The sequence below is a fragment of the Acanthopagrus latus genome, chromosome 13, assembly GCF_904848185.1.
Source record: "Acanthopagrus latus isolate v.2019 chromosome 13, fAcaLat1.1, whole genome shotgun sequence".
NCBI classification, from domain to species: Eukaryota; Metazoa; Chordata; class Actinopteri; order Spariformes; family Sparidae; genus Acanthopagrus; species Acanthopagrus latus.
Genome location: NC_051051.1, coordinates 18,203,728 through 18,228,436, shown reverse-complemented (window position 1 = coordinate 18,228,436; position 24,709 = coordinate 18,203,728). Strand labels below are relative to the sequence as shown.

The 24,709-nt window shown below is 39.7% G+C and overlaps 4 protein-coding genes and 1 pseudogene across 4 annotated transcripts in view; all 5 read right to left on the bottom strand.

The window, feature by feature from the left end:
• Positions 1-1,120: 1,120 nt before the first annotated feature.
• Positions 1,121-3,523, bottom strand: LOC119030709. Its single transcript, XM_037118498.1, is given in 3 exon segments — positions 1,121-1,526; positions 1,629-3,163; positions 3,166-3,523. Coding segments are annotated over 2 exon segments (519 nt in total). The 5' UTR covers positions 3,389-3,523; the 3' UTR covers positions 1,121-1,526; positions 1,629-2,867.
• A 995-nt stretch (positions 3,524-4,518) lies between these two features.
• On the bottom strand, positions 4,519-6,602 carry LOC119030707. Its single transcript, XM_037118496.1, has one exon. It carries the CDS (start codon positions 6,379-6,381, stop codon positions 4,654-4,656), a length of 1,728 nt encoding a protein of 575 aa, XP_036974391.1. The 5' UTR covers positions 6,382-6,602; the 3' UTR covers positions 4,519-4,653.
• Positions 6,603-6,926: 324 nt separating this feature from the next.
• LOC119031586 lies at positions 6,927-8,208 on the bottom strand (annotated as a pseudogene).
• On the bottom strand, positions 8,091-9,765 carry LOC119030708. Its single transcript, XM_037118497.1, has one exon. The coding sequence runs from the start codon at positions 9,489-9,491 to the stop codon at positions 8,250-8,252; it is 1,242 nt and encodes a 413-aa protein (XP_036974392.1). The 5' UTR covers positions 9,492-9,765; the 3' UTR covers positions 8,091-8,249.
• A 230-nt stretch (positions 9,766-9,995) lies between these two features.
• The window catches only part of LOC119031585, a 67,894-nt gene continuing 53,180 nt past the window's right edge, over positions 9,996-24,709 (bottom strand). Inside the window, exons 7-22 of the mRNA XM_037120162.1 lie at positions 20,948-21,173; positions 19,987-20,025; positions 19,053-19,076; positions 12,793-12,896; positions 12,409-12,681; positions 12,175-12,268; positions 11,933-12,000; positions 11,611-11,829; positions 11,440-11,499; positions 11,203-11,343; positions 10,989-11,030; positions 10,785-10,865; positions 10,662-10,672; positions 10,521-10,555; positions 10,185-10,427; positions 9,996-10,015 (exon numbers count right to left, since the gene is read on the bottom strand). Of these exons, the coding sequence (XP_036976057.1) occupies positions 9,996-10,015; positions 10,185-10,427; positions 10,521-10,555; positions 10,662-10,672; positions 10,785-10,865; positions 10,989-11,030; positions 11,203-11,343; positions 11,440-11,499; positions 11,611-11,829; positions 11,933-12,000; positions 12,175-12,268; positions 12,409-12,681; positions 12,793-12,896; positions 19,053-19,076; positions 19,987-20,025; positions 20,948-21,173 (1,680 nt within the window). The remainder of the gene's footprint in view (positions 10,016-10,184; positions 10,428-10,520; positions 10,556-10,661; positions 10,673-10,784; positions 10,866-10,988; positions 11,031-11,202; positions 11,344-11,439; positions 11,500-11,610; positions 11,830-11,932; positions 12,001-12,174; positions 12,269-12,408; positions 12,682-12,792; positions 12,897-19,052; positions 19,077-19,986; positions 20,026-20,947; positions 21,174-24,709) is intronic.

Below are 24,709 nucleotides of genomic sequence, written 5' to 3'. Positions count from 1 at the left end.
CTTTGAGCTACGGATACCATTCCACCTTTTAAAGAGTCAGACGGCCTTGAACTGTTGGGGATGTATTCAGTTTTTAAAAATCTTTTCCAAATCATCACAGTTTTAGTTTTAAGGATTTTTAGGCCTTCTTCTGATTTTGTAATGGGTGTGTATTGCGTGAGCTAGAGGGTGTGACATCATCGCTAGAGTGTAGAGCAGCTGGAAGAACTGGAGAAAAAATTGTCTTCAGCTTGATTTGGTTCCCACATCTTTTACTTCACATAGGCAGTATATACATAGAAATGTAGGACATCTTGTTGGCTTTCAGCTGATGGTCCTATTTCAGATGTAGGACTTACACTTTTGGCTGTAGAAGAAAAAATGAAAACACCCGAACAGGTTTAATATGTTACTACTAATTGTCAACATTGTTGTGCTCCTAAGGCAGCGGAGCAAAACAGCCCACCTTTTCTCCTACATGTTTGGTGCATTCAACAGTAGCATACACATTTCTCACTTATCCATATATCACATTCACGACTGATGCAGTTACTTTTCACACCACATGCTTTTTGTAAATAGTTATTGTTTCAAATTAAACATTACACTTTAACATGACTTGTCTCATCTTTGTGGCATGAATTGAACCAGTTTGTGACAATAACGTTATATAATGTGGGGTGAAAGCTGTCCATAGGGCTGTCTCTATTTTCTTAGTTTATCAGGTGTTGCTGTTCATCAGTTGAACTGACAGTGAGTCAATATGCACCATCATGGCTGATCAAAGGCCCTATATATAAAGATTTACACAGTTCAAACCACTAAATTGTCATTCTTCCTCCCAGGACAGAGGAGGCACAGCAAGAGTGGAAAACATTGTAAGGGTGATGCCAGTTCTAACACTACAACCAATATCTTGTGTGGATGACATGAAGTCCAGCTTCCAACTCTTTTTACCAGAGTTTATTGAGGAAGTGATACTGGATGTGACAAACCTGGAGGGGAAGCATGTGTTTAGGGAAATACGGTGAGCCTTCGACCAGGCCCGTAGCCAAGCTGACATGTGTCTGTTGATTCTGGTTGGAGCTCATCACCCTCTGCTAGTCTGGTTAGGAGTTTGCAAGCCCCAGCTGTTGCCCCAGGCTAAGCCGCCCAACGACGGCAACAACACTGACATGCTACTAATGTGATGCCTTTGTTTGCAAGGCACACTCCAACCTGATTGTGTAATGCCACTCCTGTGTGTCGAAAACACACACGCGCGCACACACACACACACACACACACACACACACACACACACACACACATAGATGTGTTACACTTGGTAGAATCTGGTTGTCAAAAGTCAAAAGCAGACACAAGGCTGCAGCAGTATCAAAACCTTCTTTATTTCAACACAACTGAATTCACAGCTGATGATGGTTTGAGGTTGAGGCTGCTGGAGACCTGTGTGGTGTCTAGATGCTTGGAGGAGCCCATGGCAGGTGGAGTGTTGCAGCCAGGCTGAGGACATGTGTGGTGTTTGGCCACTTGGAGAAACACAGCTGTAGACAAAGCATGTTGAAATTAGTTGCTATACTGTTTCCAGTATAACACACAGGTGAACTAGAGTAAGTCTAGATTATACCATTGACAGAGCCATATACCGCATGTGGTTGGCAAAATCATCTGGCAGCAGGTAGTGTGTTGATCAAGACTTTTAAGCAGGCATTAATTGTCAGCCTGCAGCAGGTGCATATGAGTGTGATCCCTCCTGAGACAACAAATCCGCCCAGCCTTCCAGCGCAACTCTGCAAGTAAACAGAACACACAAGCACAAAAAACACAACACAGACACCGCAGCCATAGATCATGACAAGAGGACTATTATCATTTTTAGTGTCTATTCTTTCTATGTTCATTGCCATTATGCATGTTCACCACTAGTTAGAAACACTTACTACAATGTATTAAAAGTGTTCAATAAAATGTCCTTTTCATTATGTTTGAATGATGTTTTTTGTGGTAATGTAAGAGCACTTAAACCAGACCTGTCAAATTTGACGAGGAACACGAAAGTAGAAAACGAACATAATACAAGCGTTAATTTGATTTGGATTTTCTTTTATGGAGTTTAGTCACACTTGTTACACATATAATTGAGTAAAATAAGGCCTTTCATGTAAATGCAAAAGAATCAGCAGGACACCACAGGGAATCGAACCCCATCCCGGTAAACCAGGAGTACCATTACCAGTGCCTTTTGCTTTTTGAAGCAACACGAAAGGTAAAGCAAAACCTGCATTAGCAACAGCATATGACTGGCAGCAATTCATCTTATGCAATTACTGCAGTATAGTAAGTGCGATATATCAGCCAAATCTTTTCAAGAAAATGTTTTACATATAAAATTACAAATATGTATCAATGAAATTTCTGATAAGGATTGTTAGTACTGTTTATCATACTGTTTGTTTCAGTTTAGAATGCTGCTGTAATGCAGGAAACGAAACCCATAAATAGAACACATTTTTTAGGTGGTATTTTTTTTTGTTTTTTATATTGAACACACAATATAGAAGTACACCAAACTCCTGAAAAGAAAACATGCATATATGAACAACAACAACATAAACTTCATCAAATACTTTTTTGTTGTTTTTATATTTTGAACACACAATATAGAAGTACACCAAACTCCTGAAAAGAAAACATGCATATATAAACAACAACAACATAAACTTTATCAAATACTTTTTTGTTGTTTTTATATTTTGAACACACAATATAGAAGTACACCAAACTCCTGAAAAGTAAACATGCATAAACATGCATATATAAATAACAATATAAAATGTATCAAATACCTCTACTAAAAATTACTACTACTATCCTCTTCTCCCTAACTACTCTGTGCTGGATGTAAAAGAACACATGATCCCCTCATGGTCACTGAAATAAGTTGGCAACACTAACGATTCAACAATATAATGTGTTGTTTTCACATACACATGATCAATCAGTGTGCCGTTTATTGTTGTGGGTTGTTTCACAAATTGACCAAACCCTTTGTTTCTCATAAATTTGGCAATTGACGATGATTTCAAAATATCATCATTGAAATCTCCCATAACAGCAATTGTGTTACTTAGTGGATTCAGCCAATTGAGTAATTTGCCTAAATTTCCTTTAAACAACGGCAAGATGGTGGTCTATAAATTACTGCTATCAAAATGCTGTATGTAGTGCAGTGGTAAATCAAACATTCTAAATTGACATTTGGTACCTGGAGAACATTACATGCCAAATTGTCTGCACCATACAGGCCAACTCCACCATGCTGTTGGCCTTGAATTTCTGTCAATATTGGGTCTCTGCTATTGTAGGATAAAGTCCTTGGCTGATTATGATAAGCATAACCATCCATCTTTACACTTTATCAACTGTAATGCCTTGTACTTTATGTACTGTACAGGCCCAGGCGAGCTTCAGTGGAAATTGCCGACGCATTCCACCCTTTTTAGTCACCCTCTCCTCTTCAGGTTCAATGCCCGCGGAACCCATTTCTACTGCAGAGGCAAATGCACAGCGTTTCCTCTTCTGTATGCCAACCCTATCGTCATCAAATTTAACATACACCGTCTGAGGAAACCGTGTTCCATCATTCTCCGGATAAACTATGTGTGTCACAGTGCCACACGCCCCATTAACTAGACCATCTGCTACATCTAAGTTTTTAAACAGCATTACACGGGCATCTTTCCCCAAAAGCAGCGTCTCATCCAGACATGTGTCAAATGTTCTGGAATGATGTCCGCTTATCAACTCGAGCTTGCCTGTTTTTTTTACGATTTGTCGGAAATATGTGCAAAGCTGAGCTGACTTCGTCGGTTTCACAATGTTTCAATATTTCAATGTCGCTATCCAACATCGGGGTACCTTTTGAACGAGTTCGAACTCTGCTCAACAACTCTGCAAATACAGGATCTTTCTGACGAACAGCGGTTTTCAATTCTGCAACCTTAAACAACCGAGACCACAAATCACCACCTCCCAGGTCATCTATATACAGAGGTCTCCCTTTCACTGGAGGCAATTGATAAAAATCTCCAACTGCAATTACACTAACGTTTCCAAACGGGGAATAGTCACCAGATTGCTTAATTTGTCTTAATCTTCCATGGATATAAGCCAATAGTTTGTGATCAACCATGGAGATTTCATCTATGATCAAAAGTTGCAAGCTACTATATTTAGCACGTAAAGAATTCAGCTTCTCCTCACCCAATGGAGTGTAAGGTAAACGTACATCTTTCCCAATGCTAAAAGCATTGTGAATGGTAGCTGCATTTAAATTGTGTGCAGCTATCCCCGTGGGAGCTGTTAGTACAACGCAAATGTCGTCTGGATCACGACACCCTCTCGACAACAACCTCATTGCCTCGTACTGTATAGCCCTGATCAAATGGCTCTTACCTGTCCCTGCCCCACCTGTAATAAATACATGTATCGGATCTGGCTTTGCTCCATTTACCCTACCTAAGCACCACTGCCTAATCTGATAAAAAATACACATCTGTGTCTCATTCAGAGATCTAATTAAAGCCAAACCGTCCTCTTTGTCGAGGACATTGTTCCTCTTTTCCAATTGTGCAATATCTTTACTGTTCACAGCTAAATCTGGAATGCTATCTACATGTTCTGCTCCATCTCTCTACATTCCTCTATACTCTCTAAACGCTCCAACTCCTGCTCTGGGCACAGCTCGCACCAGGCATCTTCTACAACACCCTCACTATCAATTGAATTTTGGATATCACCCAACTCGTCTGCATCTCTTTCAAATTTGCATCTATTCAGATCAACAACTTCTTTAACCGAATGTAGCAATTTATCACCTAATCTCACATGACCGTGTCTATAAAACTGTTCAAACATCTCAAACCCTGCCGGTTTGAGCTGCCCATCTTTGCGATACGGCAGGAACAACTGCAAAATGCTTTGATAGAACAACTCCGGATTCTTAGTCTCCGAAAAGCGCACATAACGAACAACAGCAGGTTGCGTATGTGTTCTTTTCACAACAAAACCACAATCATTATCTAATTTAACCCTATGGCCAGCTGTTTCGTTTTTACTCAAAACACGATACTCTGACGCAAATGTTGCCAAACACATGTCATTAAATGTACTATCTTTCGGCCTATTCTTGTACCTGTCCACAGAACTCCTCATCCACATATCTTCATCTGTAAGATCATGTGATGATGCTTTTTGTTTCAACACACTTAAAGGCAAACTCATTCTAACTGTATTCTCCCCTACCGGCACAAACACAACTTTCCTAGAGCACTCCTTAAGATGCATGTTTGTCAATCTATACACCGCCTCTTGAGCACATACATCCCTATTGTGTAAATACACACTTCCTAAATTTTTCAATGCATCTTTAGCACAACTATTACCCTCTTTAGCCGCTTCCCACTGAGCATTTCTTAACAACAAACCCATCTCCTTTTCTGCCTTGGAGATGTAAGAAATAATGTAAACTACACAAGCATAGGCATCAACAACATATTGGATGTCAATATTAGCATTCCAGCATTTCAAAAGCGGTTTGCTATATTGATTTATCCAAACTTCATTTGCCTGTCTCTTCAAAACAACATGCGTCTTCTTAGCTACTCGATTGTAAGCAGCCTCAAAACGACTTTGGTTTAATCCTAAATGTCTAAATAACTCTTCCACACCATCAAAACTGGCATTCTCATCTGAAAGAGCCTCCTTAATTTTAGTCATAATGGCGACTGCAATCTCTTTTCTCATCATCTCTGTTTTTTTCTGCCCCTCATTTTTGCATGCACAACGGTCCAATTTATGTGCTTCATCTACTTTACATTTACAAGATTTTTTGTCATCCTTTTCACTGACTTGACGTGAAATAAAAGTTTTTGCGGATGGTGGCTTAGGAAAATTGAAACGACAAACAGTTTTGTTCTTTTTGCAAGATTTTGAATGTCGTTTTGAATCTTGTTGCACAGATGTAACAATCTCCAATAATGTTTCATCCTGTGCTGGTAATTCACATGTCACATAGTGATCAATAAACTCAACTACCTCTTCATCTGTGTTCTTATCAATTATTGGGGCATTCTCTATCAAAAAGAGGCAGTGAACATGTGGTGATCCACGCTGCTGGAATTCCACCCTATAAAAATAATCCTTTATTTTGCCAATAGGATTAGATGGAAACATGAGCACCTCTCTCAAAAAACAATGCCAGCGAAAATCAAACATTCTGGCCGCACTGACCGGACTGCCACGCAAAAGTTGACACCTCTCTGCATAATCTAACTGTTCAGCTGTCTCTGTTCTACCTGCCTGCTTCAAAATACTATTGAGGAGACTTTTGCACCGCATATCAGCTGAAGGAAATGAACAAAACCACGTTGGGACACCCAGCTGACGAACACAAGCCAACAAATCATGCTGGGCTCCCTGCCAAAAAGATGGGGTACCTCGAATAGGTTTTTAGAAAACGAAACCCATCATCAAACTGCAACAATTTTTTCAAAGATTCTTCATCATTCAATACATGTCTTCTAACGTTTTGAGATACAGCACCTCCTTTACCCTTTCGCGATGCTATTGATACATTTGACACAACCTGTTCTACCTCAGATAAGTACTGAGCAAAAAAGATGTATTCAACATTTTGTGCGAATCTACCATCAGCATGTAGAATCCTGTTATTAAAATAACGCGACAAAGTCAAACGATGCAGTCTACTATCATGGTATGTACCATGTCCAGTAGGAAACAACACTGGGAAGCATTTAGCTTCATTTGTATGATCAGACAACAACCTCACAAGAGAGTTCCCTTCTGCTGGAGCCAAATTCAATATATCATCGAAATATTGATCCAGTGTTTCCTGACCAATATCTACAGGCATAAGACAAGTGTCCTGAAACATGCAATGGTTTTGTCTGTCATGCAGAAGCTCATCTTCCCCAACATCTGCACATACTTCACCACCCGCATCACAATCACTATCCGATTTGCTACAAAAATGTATTTATCCAAGCTTCATTAAACTCGATATCTTTATAATGGACATTTGTCCGTTTTAAATACTTCAAGGCCTGCCTTACGCGCATACTGTCAACAAACTCATAGTCGTAATGTCCTTTATAAGTAAGCTTCCGCTTCAACTTTACTGGCAACAAAGATCCTTCCATGCCTGTATGTGGCAGCAAATTGCTCGTCTGCACAATATTTGCAGGAACACATGTTACAGGTCCATGCACTCCATTTTGCCCACCTTTAGGCAATGCCAACATCTTCATAAACGGAATATGCAATGCTATCAAATGTTCCTCTAATCTTTTCAAACACACCAATTCTGGTGGAATGGGACAAAGCGCCAAATTGATCAATGCACATTCAGGTGGCATTACACCATTACTAATGTGAGAATGACATTTGTTACAAATCCACAGCTGATCTCTAGCTGTATCCAACCATTTACATGGCAATATGCAGTCTTCATTACATTTATGTAAATATGTTTCACTAATACATTTATCAGCAATTACCATTATTTCTTTGGTTTTAGTATAATTTTCTCTTTTACATTTCAAAACCTGATTTTTAAACAACCCTCTGTAGCATACGCAGCACACAAAATCTGGCCCATCTTTAACTTTGTCCCAAAACTGCTCTCTAACATAATCAAACTCCTCTGTCTTTTCTTTATGTTTTTCCCCTCTTCAGTTTGTTCCTTGCTATAACACACTTCTTATGTTCAATACTTCCATGATACTCTCTTCTACTCCTGGATTTTACATGCTGCCTGTGCACTTCACTGTCCCTATATTGCCTTTGACTAAACTTTTTAACTTTAAGCTTATATCCTACATTTTCCCTATACTTTTTTTTCAGTGTTTCAATAAGTATATGCTTATATTCTAAATTTTCCATGTATTTCTGTTTATTCTTTTCAATAAGTTTATGCTTATATTCTACATTTTCCTTAAATTTCTGTTTATTCCTTTCAATAAGTTTATGCTTATATTCTACATTTTCCTTATATTTCTGTTTATTCTTTTCAATAAGTTTATGCTTATATTCTACATTTTCCTTATATTTCTGTTTATTCTTTTCAATGACTTTCTTCCTAAGCAATACATTTGTCTTATATTTCACTTTACCAATTTCCTTGACTTCCTCCTTATACAAATCATTTTCCTAGTATTTTCTTTTGCTTTTTAAGTTCTTTTTACTTTTCAAATAGTTAGAAGAATTAACATTACTGACATTGACTTAAATGTAAATGAAGTGTGCTCATGCGTAGACACAGTACTATGCTTCTGTTCTACGACATTATCTTCAATATCGATAACCCCTTCAGCTACATAATCTGAAGTAACAACTGGACTTGAACTCTCAGTACAAACACTACGCTCTCTACTTTGCCGTCTAAAATTGTAACCTCCAGAACGAGACGCACTCACTTTGCAGTACCGATAACAAATCTGCATCTGAGGCTGCATAACACAAATCACGTTCTCATAATGGTTACCGTTACAATTCTGTAAATACACTGCCTGATTGGACAACTGCCTATTCTTGCAACTGTATTCAAGCCAGCGATCACCACAATACGTGAAAATATTCACTCCTAAACAATCTGCTGCTGCTTGAATCTCTACCTCAGTGGCCCAAGTACCAACGTATTGCATTTGCGATCTACTCAGATAATCTGCCATTGACGAATACTCACGACGCAAAGTATATGCAAGAGGATTGGCCCGTAACTGCTTAAACACAGCTAATCTAATTCTTCTATGATTCTTCTGTGTGCCACACACAGCTTGACTAACCGCTCTAAAGAAACAATTACCATCACCAACTATTTGCTCATTCCTACAAGGAGCCCCTAACGCACCAACCTCTGTCAAGACCAGATCAACTTTCTCCAACTCCACATTCAACTGTTTGCACAAAGCTTGTGCAACATCACTACGCAGCGGATTAAACTCAAGTCTTTTACTTGTCACATCACTGACAAACAAAACATCTGAATTAACTGCATTAACATCCCTGTTTTTCAACTTTTTGGATGCACGATCACCCACTGAAATATTGCGTTTCACACCTGTCTGACTTTTGCTGCTGTCAAGTGTTACCTGTTCAGCCGACACTTTAAGTGCTGGCTGAAAAGGTAAGCTAGAACCAAACTCAACCTCTCTACTTTCCTCATTTGCACTTTGACTTTTGTGAGTGACACAAACACCAGCAATCTCAAACAGCTTTGGAATGATCATTGCACTGGCAAATTTGCAAATGTGATCAAACACACGGTCAAGGCAACTAAAATACACAACAACACTAAACCCGCTTTCATCTACCATGCCATCTGCAGCGCGTGCATGGGAGTCAACAACTGCATACTGCCCATCTCGACCAATGATAGCACATGTGCTGCCACTCACAGTCAGAAAGCATGTGTCATATTTGCTACACATCTTTCCCAAACCATTCCTGAGACTGGTGTACACACCTGCATCAACAAGCTGCCCCTCAACCACATCAACGTCACCAGAAACATAGTCACCATACTCAAACTCAAATTCCTGTTCATCAATGATGAACCTTTTGGGCAAATCTGGAACACACAGCAGTTCAGACCTCCCACTGATGGACTTACTTTCCCGCAATGATGTGTAGAGCTTGTCCCCCAACTCTACAACCTTATCCAGATTGCCATGAAAACACACTATCAATTCTGTGTTTGGCCAAAGCAACCAAACTTACAGCCATACACTGAAGCCCTCTGTATAGGAACCGAGCATCCCCTTGGTGAAAAGTTCCCCTGATGGAACTGACATCAGTCTCTGGCCTGACTGAAATGCTTTCTCCAAACTTTGCTGCAGCACCGACATCAACAGTCTCACCTGTAGCAGCCTCCCTGTCATTATCTTCTGGATATGCCATGACAGAAATGCCATGGACGGCATACCACTTCGCACCTACAGACTCCCACAACTGACTGATGTGAAGCATCAAGTCAGCAAGGCATGTGGTGAACACAACCACAGATGAGCCAATACCAGATGCCATCCCAGATGCATCACGCGTGCCACAATCCACAACCACAAGATAGTCACCATGATGAATAATGGTACTAACTGCACCGCTGAGGTCCAACAGACACGCACCATGTGTCAGCAAATGCTCTTGCAGCTTCTCATGCATCACATTGTCCCCCTCCAGCGACTTAAAATCACTAGGTGCTGGAGGAGGAATAGCCAACTGCCACTGTCTGCCAAACACAGCCTGCTCTTCAATGGACTCGCACAACCATTTAGTGTCACCGTTCTGCCTAGCTTCAACTATGTCCCTGGCCAGTTTGCCACCTTCTATGGCTATGCTGTCAATATCTGTCCCTTTCCACGTGCACACTGGAGAAATGACATGTCTCATAACTGCTGCAACAGCACATGCTATGGATGTAACTGTGTCAGAACTGCCCGGTGCAGTTCTGACACACTTACCAGCAACAGACCCCTTCAGCAGGGACTCTGCACACCTGCTAGGAATGGGGTTAGCGTCACACTTACCTGTGTTGGATCTTGGTGTCGGCCGGACACCAAGATCGACGACAGGCTGAAGGCCCCCCCCCCCCCGGCGTGGTGGTGGTGGCAATCTAGATGAAAAAAAAAAAAAAAAGAGAGAATAATAAACTGAATAATTAAACTATGCTACTGTTACTATAAAGGGAATACACACACACGCAGTTTGCACAAAACTATACTAACCTCCCCCCTGGCATCCACTTTCAGATGAGCAGTTGCAGGCGGTGGCACAGGTTTCACCACGGGCAAAGCTCTCGTCGGGACCTAGAAAACATTTTGTTTTTCCAATTATTATCCAATTATTGCTGTAATACTGTAGACATGCACATTTTTTTCTTTCTTTTTTTTCCCCAAATAAGTCAAATATTTAATACAATCAATACAAACCTTCCGGCATGCAGAAGTCCGATGATGTTCCACTTTTGGACGCTAATGGAAGAAAAACAAAATACATTTCCTGAAGCTATATTTGGGCAAAAGTGTTTGTGGACAATATTGTGCAGTTTTGCATGTTGTTGTGAGTGTATCAGGAAAAAGACTGACGATTTAGAGATACTAAAACCTCTTCAACCAACCAACATACAACTTGCATGCAGTTTACCTTTGAGCTTCGTGGAACAGCAGTAGAATCAGGGCTAGGAAGATGGGATGGAACAGCAGCATCCATCGCAGCCAACACTGAACTGCTGAACCAAACAGGGTTGGGCTGGATGGAACACTCGAGGAGTGGAGTTGTGTCAACCTGTCAAACACATATACACAACAGCTATTGTGTCAAAATGCCATCATCAAAACAGTCATATCCAAATCCATCTATGTTTAATCAATCATAACATACCTGCTGCTGAACCACCCTCTCTGCACCAGAAGACTGCTCAGGTTCCTCAGGTGCTGTCCTCTGTAATGACAAAATAAGATACTTGGTATTAAACAACCCATCAAGCATTACAGATGTCAGCTACTCAAAAAAAAAACATCAACCACACAATGACAGTATGTGAACAATTACCTTCCTGCCCTTGCCAACGACGGTCCAATCAAAGGGGTTGGATGGACGATGTACGGTGACCTGTCCCCTGACAACCACCTTTGGAATAACCTGCCTACGAGGCGGCAACATTCTGGGAGCAGGTTGTAGCTTTGGTGTCGGAGGATGCAGGTATTGGTATGCGGCACTCCACAGCTGCCCGGCAAAAATGGGCATGCCGTCACTACCGCTGAGGTGAACCTGCAAAAATAATCAAAATAAAACAGATTAAACAATGTGTATCTGATATAAACTTGTCATTCAACTACAGACAAAGTGTGGATCGAATTATAATTCTACTCACACCATCTCTGCTCCAGAGCTCACGGCGGTTCATGGGGAAATGATCAGCAAAGGGGAAGAACCTGACACCTAAAAAAGACAAATATCACCAATTATAGTAAAATTTCTATGCATTAAATTAAAGTTTTAGATAACAACCATGAAGATTATGGAAATTATAACTTTTATTCAAACAGTCTGCCTAATAACACATCATCCATTATACTGTAACTGCACTTAAACTCTACTCTTTTTAAAACTTACCCATACGTGCTGCCACACGGTGGAACTCTTCACGCAACAATTGTTGCTGATCGACGTCTACAGTCAAACGGGGTGCAAAGTCTGTGACACACACCTGTAAAGTGGTTGTTAATAACAAAATAAAAATGTTCTGATAATGCCATAGCTAATAAATATACGTCATTCTGCAAACACTTGATACAAATTAATTAACTATGATAATATATCAATAAATACAATGGAAAATAAACCTACGTTAGCCCATCTCGAGCAAGCACTGAGTAGGAGCTTAGCAAAGTCTGCCCCTGCCTCGTCGATGGTCCTGCTGGATGTCAGGTTGTTGCTTGGTGCAATGACCAGGACTGCGTGAGGAGTCCGAGGAACAGCAGCATGTAGCAACTCCGTCCTCACCTCCATCGCACAGGCCCCGGGCGTACACATGAGGCCAAAGGAGAGTGAGCCCTTTGGCATCAGAACAAAGCCATCTACGATAGCACGTAGATGGGAATCACCGACAACAAGAACAAACTGGAAAAGAAGATTAGATTATTGTAGAATGAAAATCACTAATAATAGCTGTTATTATTATCATTATTATCATTATTATTATTATTATTTTTATTATTATTATTGTTATACCTTCTTGCCAGGGGATTCACACGGCAAAACCAGCTTGTGTTGACGACCTGTCAGCAAAGATTTTGGCCATTGTCTCACAGCATGGCGCTGACCAGTGCCGGACTCTATTGATGAACAGAAAAAACAACAAGAAGATACACATACTTAATGAGGACTTTCAAATCATCATCACAAATCATGTAAACAACACACCTTGCCACTAGGAATATAAGTATAGTATACACAGTTAATGAACAGATTTACATATGCGAGACAGAGGCATTAGCAGGCTGCTGCGGTTCCACGTCAACCGTTCGCCGTCCTGCCATACGCCGTTTGGCTGCCTCCGAACGGCGAAAAGACTTGCCTCGCCTAAGACCATGTAGGCAATTGATCAATATTGACATTACAACTCATTTTTAGCCTACAATAATTAGACAAATACATCTTAAACACACGTTTAACAAGCAACCAGTGATGGAAGAAGAAGAATTACAATTGTCACTTAAGTCAAAGTATTCATACTGTCATGACTCCTGTTTGTGTTGTCCTTGTATCTGGTTTTTGGTTTTTGATTCATGTCCTTTTTTCTATGTCTTGTTGTGTTCTGTGTTTTGATTTTTCCTTGTCTTGTGTCTCATGTTCTGATTTTTCCATGCCCTCATGTGTCCTTTAAGTTCTCCTGTTTTCTCCCCTCTGGCTCCCTCTGTCTGTTGTCTTGTTCCCTCCTGGTCTGTTCCTCTGTGCTCCTCCCCCTCATTATCACACCTGGCTTCCTTCCTCCTCTCTCCTCACCTGTTCCTTGTCATGTCATTAGTGTCTGTGTATTTAGTCTCTGTGTTCCCCTCACTCCTTGTCTGGTCATTGTTTGCTGTTCTTTGTTTTCTGTTTCCTGTTCCTCGCTCCTGACCATGCTCCTGTCCCGTTTTGTATGTTTTTGGTTTTGAGTTTTCCATGTTTGAGCTGAACTTTGATTTTTTGATTTGTACTGTCTAGCTGTTTTCTTTTGCTACTTTGTCTGGTTCGTGTTTGCTACTTTGCCTTTTGCCCTTTTTGACTGCTTTTGGTTTTTGTAACAGCTTTAAATAAAGCTGTTTCCCTGATCTTGCCTCCATTAACTGCGTTTTGGGTCCACCTCCCCTTCCATAGTCTTCCCTTTTTAAAACCCTAACCTGACACATACAACACTGAAAAATACTACACTAAAATGGTGACAATTTACTTTAAAAATACAACTTATTTCCATGTAGCCATGTTACAATAACAGTCTCCCCAATACATAGCCATATTAATGAACACATATTACTGGGGAAAGCTTTACAGCTGCTGAATTGTGGTTCTACAGTTTCATTATATTGCTAAATTAAGACCCTAGTACAGGGTGAACTCAACAACTTGTTTTTTTTTCCTTTATAGCAGTGGTTGTCAACTGGTGTGGCTTCAAGACACGCCATCACCCATTAATGACAAGGCGTGACCCAAATTAAGGAAAATGTTCAACTTCTCAAGCACTTCAATAACTGTAATATTAAAACTATTCAGTCACTTATTCAAGCAATAAAAAATGATAAAAAATACATAAAGAAGTGCAACCATGACAACAAACAATGCACTATGGAAACAATTCAATTTCTTCAGTAGTAGTTTTTCTCCACAAACTCAAAATCAACAAAAACTAAATTTCAAAAAGATTCAAGTATACAAAATGAATTGTCCTGATTACAGCAATTCAGCTGAATTTACCACTGAGCAGACAAGAAGTCAGCCGAAACAACAATAGGTTTTCCACATACTTTTCAAAATAAAACACTCCGTGTTGACACCAGCACACCCATCTAACAGGGGATCGGGAACACCTCCCACAGTTTTGTTTTTTTTTTTCTTATGACACAACCATAACTGTGGTTGTGGGTGATCATGTGATTATTGCGGGAACTCCCCGGCCTGGCAACACCAGCTGTCTACCATACTGCCTTTGGCGGACTCAAAACATAACAGTGAGGGTTGCCCATGGCTGGGAATAAACCGGATTGGAGCCATGCCTCCATAAATTTCATTTTCAGCGTGCAGTCACATGACAGCTACACCAGCTGATTGGGTTTGTTGCTCGACAACTTGATGATTTCCATGACTTTTCGCACATATCCATATTTAATATATTTATATTCATATTTACCTTTTGCAATGCTCAATTAGCACTTAAAAACAAACTTTGCAAGTCTTTTATGTTGTGAAATGGCGGGTGCCAATTGCCATTACAGGGCATTAAGGTAACCTACTGTTATGGAGTGTGGATAGATGGCATTCCTCTACATGAATATCCTCTTCAAAAAAAAAGCACACAATTTTTTTCTTAACTTTTTTGTTGTTGTTGTTTCCCGGGCAAAGGCAGGCCAGTCACTGAAAACAGGTCAGCAACCCACTTTTGGGTAGCGACACAACAGTTGAGAACCACTGCTATACACATTCCTCTTTTTCTGCCCGTCTGCAGTACAGTGCAACACCACCCGCGAAGTTCAAACATTTACTCTAACCAATCACAGCGTAAAACGACGCGAAGTTGAAAGAAACCACAGCGCAACGCGAAATTCAAAATATGCTTGCGCCAATCACAGCGCAGTGAGAGTTGAAATGAATATTTATATTAAATTAAAACAGTGTCTAAAGACTGGCGTTGCTAGTAGCTTATAGTTGGTTTAGCGAGCAAACCAAAGTAATGTCCTACAAAACGTGTACTTGCAACAATCACAGCAGGAGAAGTCTCAGAAACTTTCGCTTCCTTAGAAAAAAAAAAAAACTTTAAGGTTTCTGCTGACAAGCACTGCTAATAACGTTTGCTAAGTAGCTCTCTCCTGACACAGTAACCTTGACCAACAGTGTTAAAAAAAAACAGCACATGCACACATAACTTGCCTTACTGAAGTAAGCAGTTAAGTCTTATGCTAACACTTTATAAATTCAAAATTAACTCACCGTGTTGAGCAAGTCCGAACTCTGTATGACTAAAAGAATGCTGCTGTTTTTTTTAGTCCGAAATGTGTGCAAATGTCAGTATGTGTTTGTATGTGTGCGTGTATGTATATGTTTTCTCTGTCTCTCAGTCTGTCTCAGTGAGAACCCTAGCAAACTCCAGATTAGACTTTCGTCTCCAAAGGTTTTTGCTAAAGGGACCGTTAACGGGGCGCAGAGGTATTTTATAGACTAGCAGGTCAAATCCATCCAACCAATCACAGCGCAGCAAGGTCAGCGGACCAGCTAAGTTGTATGTTATTGGTTGACACTGTGATAAAAAGAAACATTGGTCATTAATTATTAACTAGTAATTATTTATATTTCTATAAATGTGTGAAATAAACACATGCTATGTGTATGTTTAGTGGATGCTGAAATGCTCCTTGTAGCCTATCCCCACTACATTAAATTAATTGTAGAGTCTGACACTACCAGAAGACAACACGCACACACTCAAAATACAGAAATAATATATTTGCAAGTAAATTATTTGCTTGCTTTTATCTCTTACATAAAGAGAATTCATGCCGACAATAATGTGGATTTACGCTACATTAAAAATAACAATTAAATCAACACCACTTACTACAGACAGGAACCGAGACTGGAGTAACTCCAGCTAATACTGCGATAAGGTGTCATTGACAGGCAGCCGATGTTATAATACGTGCAAACACCAGTACTTCCCACACGTATATCAGCCGGCACAGGGAGACGTCTAGGTTATTTACACTGTCACTTTCATCAGGTTTTTTTTTGTTATGTTTGGGTCGTCGGTCAAGTTAAACGCGATGAATACGGATAGGTTTGACTGTGGACTTGTGACGTCACGCCTTTTTTGACAAAGTCGCTTAGTGATGCACTCACATCAGATTAGAAAGCTGGGAAAATCACACTCCATTGCTTTTGCCCAGCGTTTTGTGCGAACGTAGTTGCCATAATGAAGAGGTATGACATATTGTTAGGAGAGTGTGGCTACCAAGTGGTCACATAGGCGTGAGAAAGTCACAGATTACCACAAATAACACCTAATTATTCAGCCTGAAATGTATGTTTAACGTGGAGAAATCTGCGTGTGGGGATATTTTCTATGTAATGAATGAACGTAATCTAGTATTACCCATTAATTTCTTATGCCATTCAGTTTTCATCGGGAATACCACAGCTGTTACAAAGTTCATTAGCCAATTAAAAATTCAGTGAAAGTGGTAATCAGCAATTTCATATGTTCAGATGGCTAGTGTGGAGGATATCATAAGGTCTTGACAAAATCAGAGGAAAAATTACAGCTGCAAGCAGGGATGAACAGGCTTTGGCACCGTTAGACAGCAAACACTTAGATGTCTCCTGTCACTCTTGGCTGAATCATTGACACCTACGAATCCTGCAAATGTCATGACATGACTCTGCCTGTGTCCACTATGTATTGCTATGAATTACCCTTCGATTATATGTGATGTTGTAGTGTATGATGTGAAAAAAAACAACCTCCAAATGTCATGCACTGACATTTATGTAAAGCAGTCGTCACCAATCGCCATGCCGCCAAACAGTATTGGTGAGGGGATGCACTGCATGGGTGAGTAGCACTACCTGACATACACTGCACAAAGGAGGGGGCTACCAACAGTGTACACACAGCCATGATTGACACTTCTCAGACACTCACCTTATGACTGGTTCTGTTGATTCAAGTGTCAAATTCTTGCAAACCAAGACACGCTGGCTGGACTCACAGACAGTGGAATTTTTTCACGATTGATGTGTATCTTACTCTACTCTCAAATCATAATGACTATTTTAACCAATATAACAAAATAGTCGTACATACTACTAATTTAACTTTGTCATTATAAAACAAACCACCTCTCACATGCAACATTACACTATCAGAAAAATTAAGCTCCTTCTTTCAGAAACACACAAATAACTAATGGCTAACACTAACACATCTGGAATACTAATGGTAATATGACCACTGTCTCAAATACAGACAGGAAGAGACTCAATAAGCTGGTGAAAAGGCCTGGCTCAGTCTTCGATTGTCCTCTGGACTCTATTTAGGAGGTGGGTGAGAGGAGAATGTTAGCCAAGCTAACCCCTCTCACCCCTAAATGTAACTGTAAGGGCCTTAAGCACCTCCTTCAGCAACAGACTGCTAAACCCACGGTGTAAGAAGGAACACTACAGCAGGTAATTAATTCCAACAACTATCAAACTGTTCAACACATATAACCCTAAACGTAACACCACAAGCATCTACTCATCTGCACTACTTAAACTTCTACCTCCGCTATCTTGTGCAATTATTCTGTGCAATAATACTATTCTCTTTTTTGTACATCTTCATATTCATACACTGAGTCTGTTTATTTTAAAATACTGTATTTAAACACTATTATGCATCTAATCTCAACAAAACAATACTCTGACACTTTACTTAAATGTATATATCTGTATATGTATCTACCTGCTACTGTGACAAGTGAATTTGCCTGATGTGAGATAAATAAAAGTCTCAAGTCTAAACTACCATATTTAGAACTTACCCTCCTCCAACACCTCTGCCACTCCTACAACAAATGACATAAACAACCCAGGCAAATACATTATTACAATTCAATTACAGTCATACATAAAGGCACAGCTTAAATGTCTCTTCCTGTGACTCTCTGAGCTTCCACAGTTCAGAGAAGGAAAGGAAGAGACTCAATAAGCTGGTGAAAAGGCCTGGCTCAGTCTGGGACTGTCCTCTGGACTCCATTGAGGAAGTGGGTGAAAGGAGGATGTTAGCCAAGCTAACATCAATTATGGACAACCCCTCTCACCTCTAAATGCAACTGTGGAGGCCTTAAGCAACTCCTTCAGCAACTGACTGCTAAACCCATGGTGTAAGAAGGAACACTACAGCAGGTCATTCATTCCAACCACTTTCAGACTGTTCAACACATATAACCCTTAAAGTAACACCATGAGCACCTACTTATCTGCACTACTTAAACTTCTATCTCCGCTATCTTGTGCAATTATTCTGCGCAATAATACTATTCTCTTTTTTGTACATCTTCATATTCATACACTGAGTCTGTTTATTTTAAAATACTGTATTTAAACACTATTATGCATCTAATCTCAACAAAACAATACTCTGACACTTTACTTAAATGTATATATCTGTATGTGTATCTACCTGCTACTGTGACAAGTGAATTTGCCTGATGTGAGATAAATAAAAGTCTCAAGTCTAAACTACCATATTTAGAACTTACCCTCCTCCAACACCTCTGCCACTCCTACAACAAATGACGGAAACAACACAGGCAAATACATTATTACAATTCAATTACACTCACACATAAAGGCACAGCTTAAATGTCTCTTCCTGTGACTCTCTGAGCATCCACAGTTCAGAAAGGGAAAGGAAAAGACTCAATAAGCTGGTCAAAAGGCCTGGCTGATTCTGGGAATGTCCTCTGAATTCCATTGAGGAGGTGGATGAGAGGAGGATGATAGCCAAGCTGCCATCAATTCTGGACGACCCCTCTCACCCCCTACAGGAGACAGTGGGGGCCTTAAGCAGCTCCTTCAGCAACAGACTGCTTCACCCACAGTGTATAAAGAACGCTACCACAGGTGATTTATTCCAACGGCTGTCAGACTGTTCAACACCAATAACCATTAACATAGCACCATAAGCACCTATATATTTTGCACTACATACACTTCTATCTCCGGCATCTTGTGCAATTATTCTGTGCAATAATACTATTTTATTTTAGGTACATATTCATATTCATACACTAAGTCTGTATATTTTCAAACGATGTATTCATTTATGCAACCAGCTTCAACAAGGCAATATTCTGACAATTTAATTAAATGCAAATAATGCATATTTTTGTTTGCTGCATATAATACACATAACTTATTGTGCTTTCTATATTTTACCTTTTCTCTCTTATTCAAATCTTTTTAGTATTTTAAATCCTTTACTTATTGTATGTCTGTGCGTCTGTCTACCTGCTACTGTGACAAGTGAATTTTCCCCATCTGGGATGAATAAAAGTCTGAAGTCTAAACTAACACATTTAGAACTTACCCTCCTCCAACACCTCCACCATTCCTACAACAAATAGCATAAACAACAGGCAAATACATTATTACAATTCAATTATAAAAAGGCACAGCTTGAATGTGACTTACCCTCCTCCAACACCTGGAGCATTTCTTCATCTATAACTTCTGCAAATGGTCACAATCATAGTGTAAGAAGAAATGTTTGAGATTTCCCCACACTTTGCATATAATGCTGACTCAAACAATGGCTTCATTCACACTTCAGTTTGCATGCCAAGATCCAGCACCAATTCTTCGCACCATCCTACATGTAAAAGTATCATATGCAAAGGGGGTGAAATTCCACTCCACCTCTAATCCACCTCTGCAAGTAGTAACAGGGACACATTATTACAGAACCAAACCACTATGAATAAATAAGTCAAAATCACAGAGCAGGGGCATGTCAATCTGACTAGTCTGATAACTGCACTCACCTAAATAAAGAGAAATGTCCCACAAAGCAATGTTAGAAGACCGAACAAAAGTAACACAGTAACTGTAACTATCTTTGGCAACTTATATGAGGAAAACAATACCACAGCTGTACATGGAAAAGCATCCATCCTCATGCCTGTCCTCCCAACTATTCATCAAATTTCTGTCAGTCATCAGCACAAAACTTTAAGTCACCAAGTGTTTATTATGAAAATAAATCAACACAACTGTCAGTTGTCTTGACAAAGACTTCAGGGAAGTTAGCCCCAGAAAACAGCCTCCATCCCTAGAAATAAGGGAATCAAACAATGTCCACTGTACTAATGATGATTATGTATTATGAAATTTAGCTGTAAAAAAGTCACTCCATCACTTTCCACAATGTTTAGTAAGTCAGGATCTCAATCACAACACATTATAACAACATCCATATGATTGCAAACAGTCCTCAGTTTTAGAATGACAGAATGATGCCTACAAAACACCAACATGAACAACTTGTGTACCATCACGTGTCTTTAGGAGCTAAAACACCAGCTTTCTGTGTGAATTGACAAACCTACACTCCAGAAATAATGAATTGTGTAAAAGGGCTACAAACTGAACTTACCAGATGTAGGAAGCTTCACACTCTGTTGGAGTTCAGCCAACTCTCTTTGGAGCCTCTCAATAGTGGCCTGATCAGATAGATGTTGCTTTTGCTGCCACTCCACCTTTGCTGAGACAGCATTCAACTTACGGGCAAAGGTGCCAGTAAGCCTAAGGAATTTCTCCCCTATTTCAAGGGACCTTCTGTAAAGTTGCTGACGGGGCACCGCCTCATCCAAGCAAAAGTACTGCAACATACACAACATACACACAATTCACAAACATAAATAAACGTTACAGATAATAACTATATATAACTGTATATTTATGTATTCATAATAGTAGCCTCCTATAACTTTAATCGTAAAGTGTTACTGAAACAATATCATATGACATTTACATATCAGAATATGGTTGTTGAAAACACAGCTTCAATTATAACTCCTTTATCATCACATCAAGAGCACTACATTCACTGATAGCTAAGTTACAGTAATTAGCATAAGTCTTCTTTATAAAGTTCACTGCACTGAGTTGTGTTACCTCACGGGGCTCATCTGTCACATCCAAAATTGTGGACACGCAGAGGAATAGCAACACCGTGAGAACCAGCAATATGAGGCAACAAAACTACATCTATACAAACACTGCGTACGCGCTTGCCACAAACGTTCACAATACATGGTTAGAGCAATAAATGTCGGTAATAACATTGTTGGCTATCAATATAAATCGCATGATTAAATACTTACAGACATAACCTGCCACTCCTGGCGGAGCGCCATCACCTCAGGGTCGTTCACGATAGTGAACTTCACCGGAGAAACCGGATAAGACATATTTATCTTTCCAAAAAGAAATACACAACCCATTCAGATTTCAGTCACTCACAACACTAACAACACACATTTTGACATGGCTTGTAACATGCATCCATCCAACGCTAGCATTAGCACGTTATAGCTAACGCTAGCTAACAACCAATACCGTACGACATCCATCGTAATCAAAACAATGTCTGACTACTTAATCAACTACCATGACATGTATCGATGTTACCAATAACGTTTCTTAATGATGACGTTTAATATGTTTCTATTAAGTGTTTTATTACAGGTGAATTACACATAACCAACGTACCACTCCTGAAGAACGTAGGCCGATGACAGAGAAAGAGTCATACTAACAAGGTCACGTGACCGCTACAGGCGCTATTCAGTCTCTACGTGATGCGTACGAAGCTAACACACGCCATATCCGATTAGTCTCATTTCAAAACAAAAGCACGTATTTCTTAATTAATCACTTTTTTTAAACAATGCAAATACACAACTATATAAAAGCGAGTTCTATAAAGTGCTTTAAATTAGCTACTACTAATGTAACGCTGTGATGATAAATGACAGTTAGATATTAAAGCTGTGTTAACAAAAGGCAAATTCTGACATGTACATGTGAAATTTGTAGAAATAAAAAAACACAATTGACACGTGCCAAACCTTTTTATAAATACACTTATGTTTTTATATTCCAGTGAATTCCCTGCATATTTTTCACTTGACTATGAGCAGGTGTAACACAAGCAATTTACACTCACTGATGAATAAAGCACTTCTCATTCTACTTCCATCATGCAGCAGGTGACATCTCACATACAATCAGCTCTTCTCTAACCTGGCTAGATTCTCTAGATTTTTTCAAGATCCAGTGAAACAATGTAAATGACAGAGTGGTGACACACAGACTCCCAAGAGCAAACCAAGTACAATGGAACTTCCATATCCATGCCGTGAACACTGTGTTTTAGCACAAAGGTGACATCACCCAATGTTTTCAAATCATCTGATGACTTTGACCCTACAACTAAACAAGAAGCTGGAGAGTTTGTGAGCCTACAGGAGGATAATCCTTTCACCTTCTTCCTCAAACTATTTGTTTGCATCATCCCTCATGTGCATATTCTCTTCAGCCATCTCCAAAGTCAGACCACCAACTCAGACTTTGTCCACAAAATCAAGCAGCAAATTAAAGCTGCGAGCAGCGTTGGTCGGGCCCTCGCAGTCCACACACCTCGGGGCATGCTGCCGTCAGGGCTTCTGCACGCAACGCCTCGAAGAAGCCGTTTCTGAATAATTTGGTGGCCTGCTCCCGCTGGCATTAACCCTCATGTTGTGTTCCGGTCAAATCTGACTGATTTAAAAGTTGTATCTCTGAAAAATGTACTTCATTTGATCAGACTGACCTAAGAGTCCATGACTTTGTCCACAAAGAGGATTTCAACACACAAAATAAATAGTATTTATTTACATACAATTTTGTGTATTTTATTCAACTTTTGTACACTCTTGGTGTTCCCGGTCAAAAATGACCAGTCATTAGAAATGAATGGGGGAGACTACATTTAGTGTAAAAAACTGATCTCAGGTACATCCTCATTTGTCATATGGACATACACATGCCAACACACACACACACACACACACACACACACACACACACACACACACACACACACACACACACACACACACACACACACACACACGCACGCACGCACGCACACACACACACACACACCTTGGGTCCCAGGCAACCACCATGGGAACCTTAGCCCAGCAGAGTCTCTCTCCAGCGGGAACATCACCTGTTCTCATAAAGTTGCAGCATTGTTTCAATAATATTGGACTTTTCTCGCAGCTTTGGCAGCCTATATGAATGCTTTTTTGAGGCCTTGCTCACAGTTCATTGTGTGGCAGCACCATGGCATGTCGATATACCATAAGTGAGGATATTGATTACATATGTGATCACCACACTGGTGAGGAGGAGAGACACCAGGAAACTGACAGTGAGGACACTCTTGTGTCCTACTGTCCAAAGAAAAGGAAAAATATGCTCCTGATGACGACTCTGCATATGCCGCTGTGATCACCAGGAAGGACAAGAAACCCAATGCCATCCTGGATTACAACAGGAACAAAGGCAGAGTTGACAACCTTGATAAGGTATGTTGATTTTTATTTTTCATGTACATCTTTCTATCAGCAGATTGTTTGAACTGCACTATAAAAGTAAGACTTGGTTTTGGTGGAGTACACATTACATTCATGAACGACACTGAGTTAGTTATTTCCATTTCAATATGATAAATGAGGTATCATTTGAATGTATTCATGATTTTATCTACTTTGTGTACTTTTGCAGGTGACTGGCACATACTCTTGTCAGAGGAAGACAGCTTGTTGGCCCATGGTGGTGTTTTTCAACATGTTAGATGTGTCTATATATTCCATGCATTTGTGCTGTGGATGGAGGTGAATCCAAGATGGAAGCAGGGGAAAAACATCTGATAGAGTGATGAATATTGTAATGTTATTGTTCTTGTTAGTTGTTCTTTAATGTATTAAGACATTGATCTTGTAATATTGTGAAACTGTTTTGGGATAATTTCCTCTGTACACAAATAAAATATTCCGGTCACTTTTGACCGGGAACACGACTAGTGTTACTTTATGTGACTATATAAAAAAATGAAATGGTTTCAAAACAAATGTCCTTGGTAAATTTGACCCAAAGTAGTCTGTGATAAACAATATACTATGTTTCATCTGATTATATTTTCTAGTCAAAATAATCCAGAAATTATGCTTTTTAGAACTCGAATTCAAGATGTATACGGTCAGATCAGTGAGGTATACAGGCCATAAATAACAAATAGAAGTTCAAAACTTGTAATGTTCACAAGAAGTGAAGTTGATAAAAAAAGATCTAACACAACAAATGG

What these genes read in the sequence shown, in the direction of transcription:
- LOC119030708 (XM_037118497.1), bottom strand. Translation starts at nt 9,491, where the DNA reads ATGTGTAGCAAATATGACACATGCTTTCTGACTGTGAGTGGCAGCACA.
- LOC119030707 (XM_037118496.1), bottom strand. Translation starts at nt 6,381, where the DNA reads ATGCGGTGCAAAAGTCTCCTCAATAGTATTTTGAAGCAGGCAGGTAGA.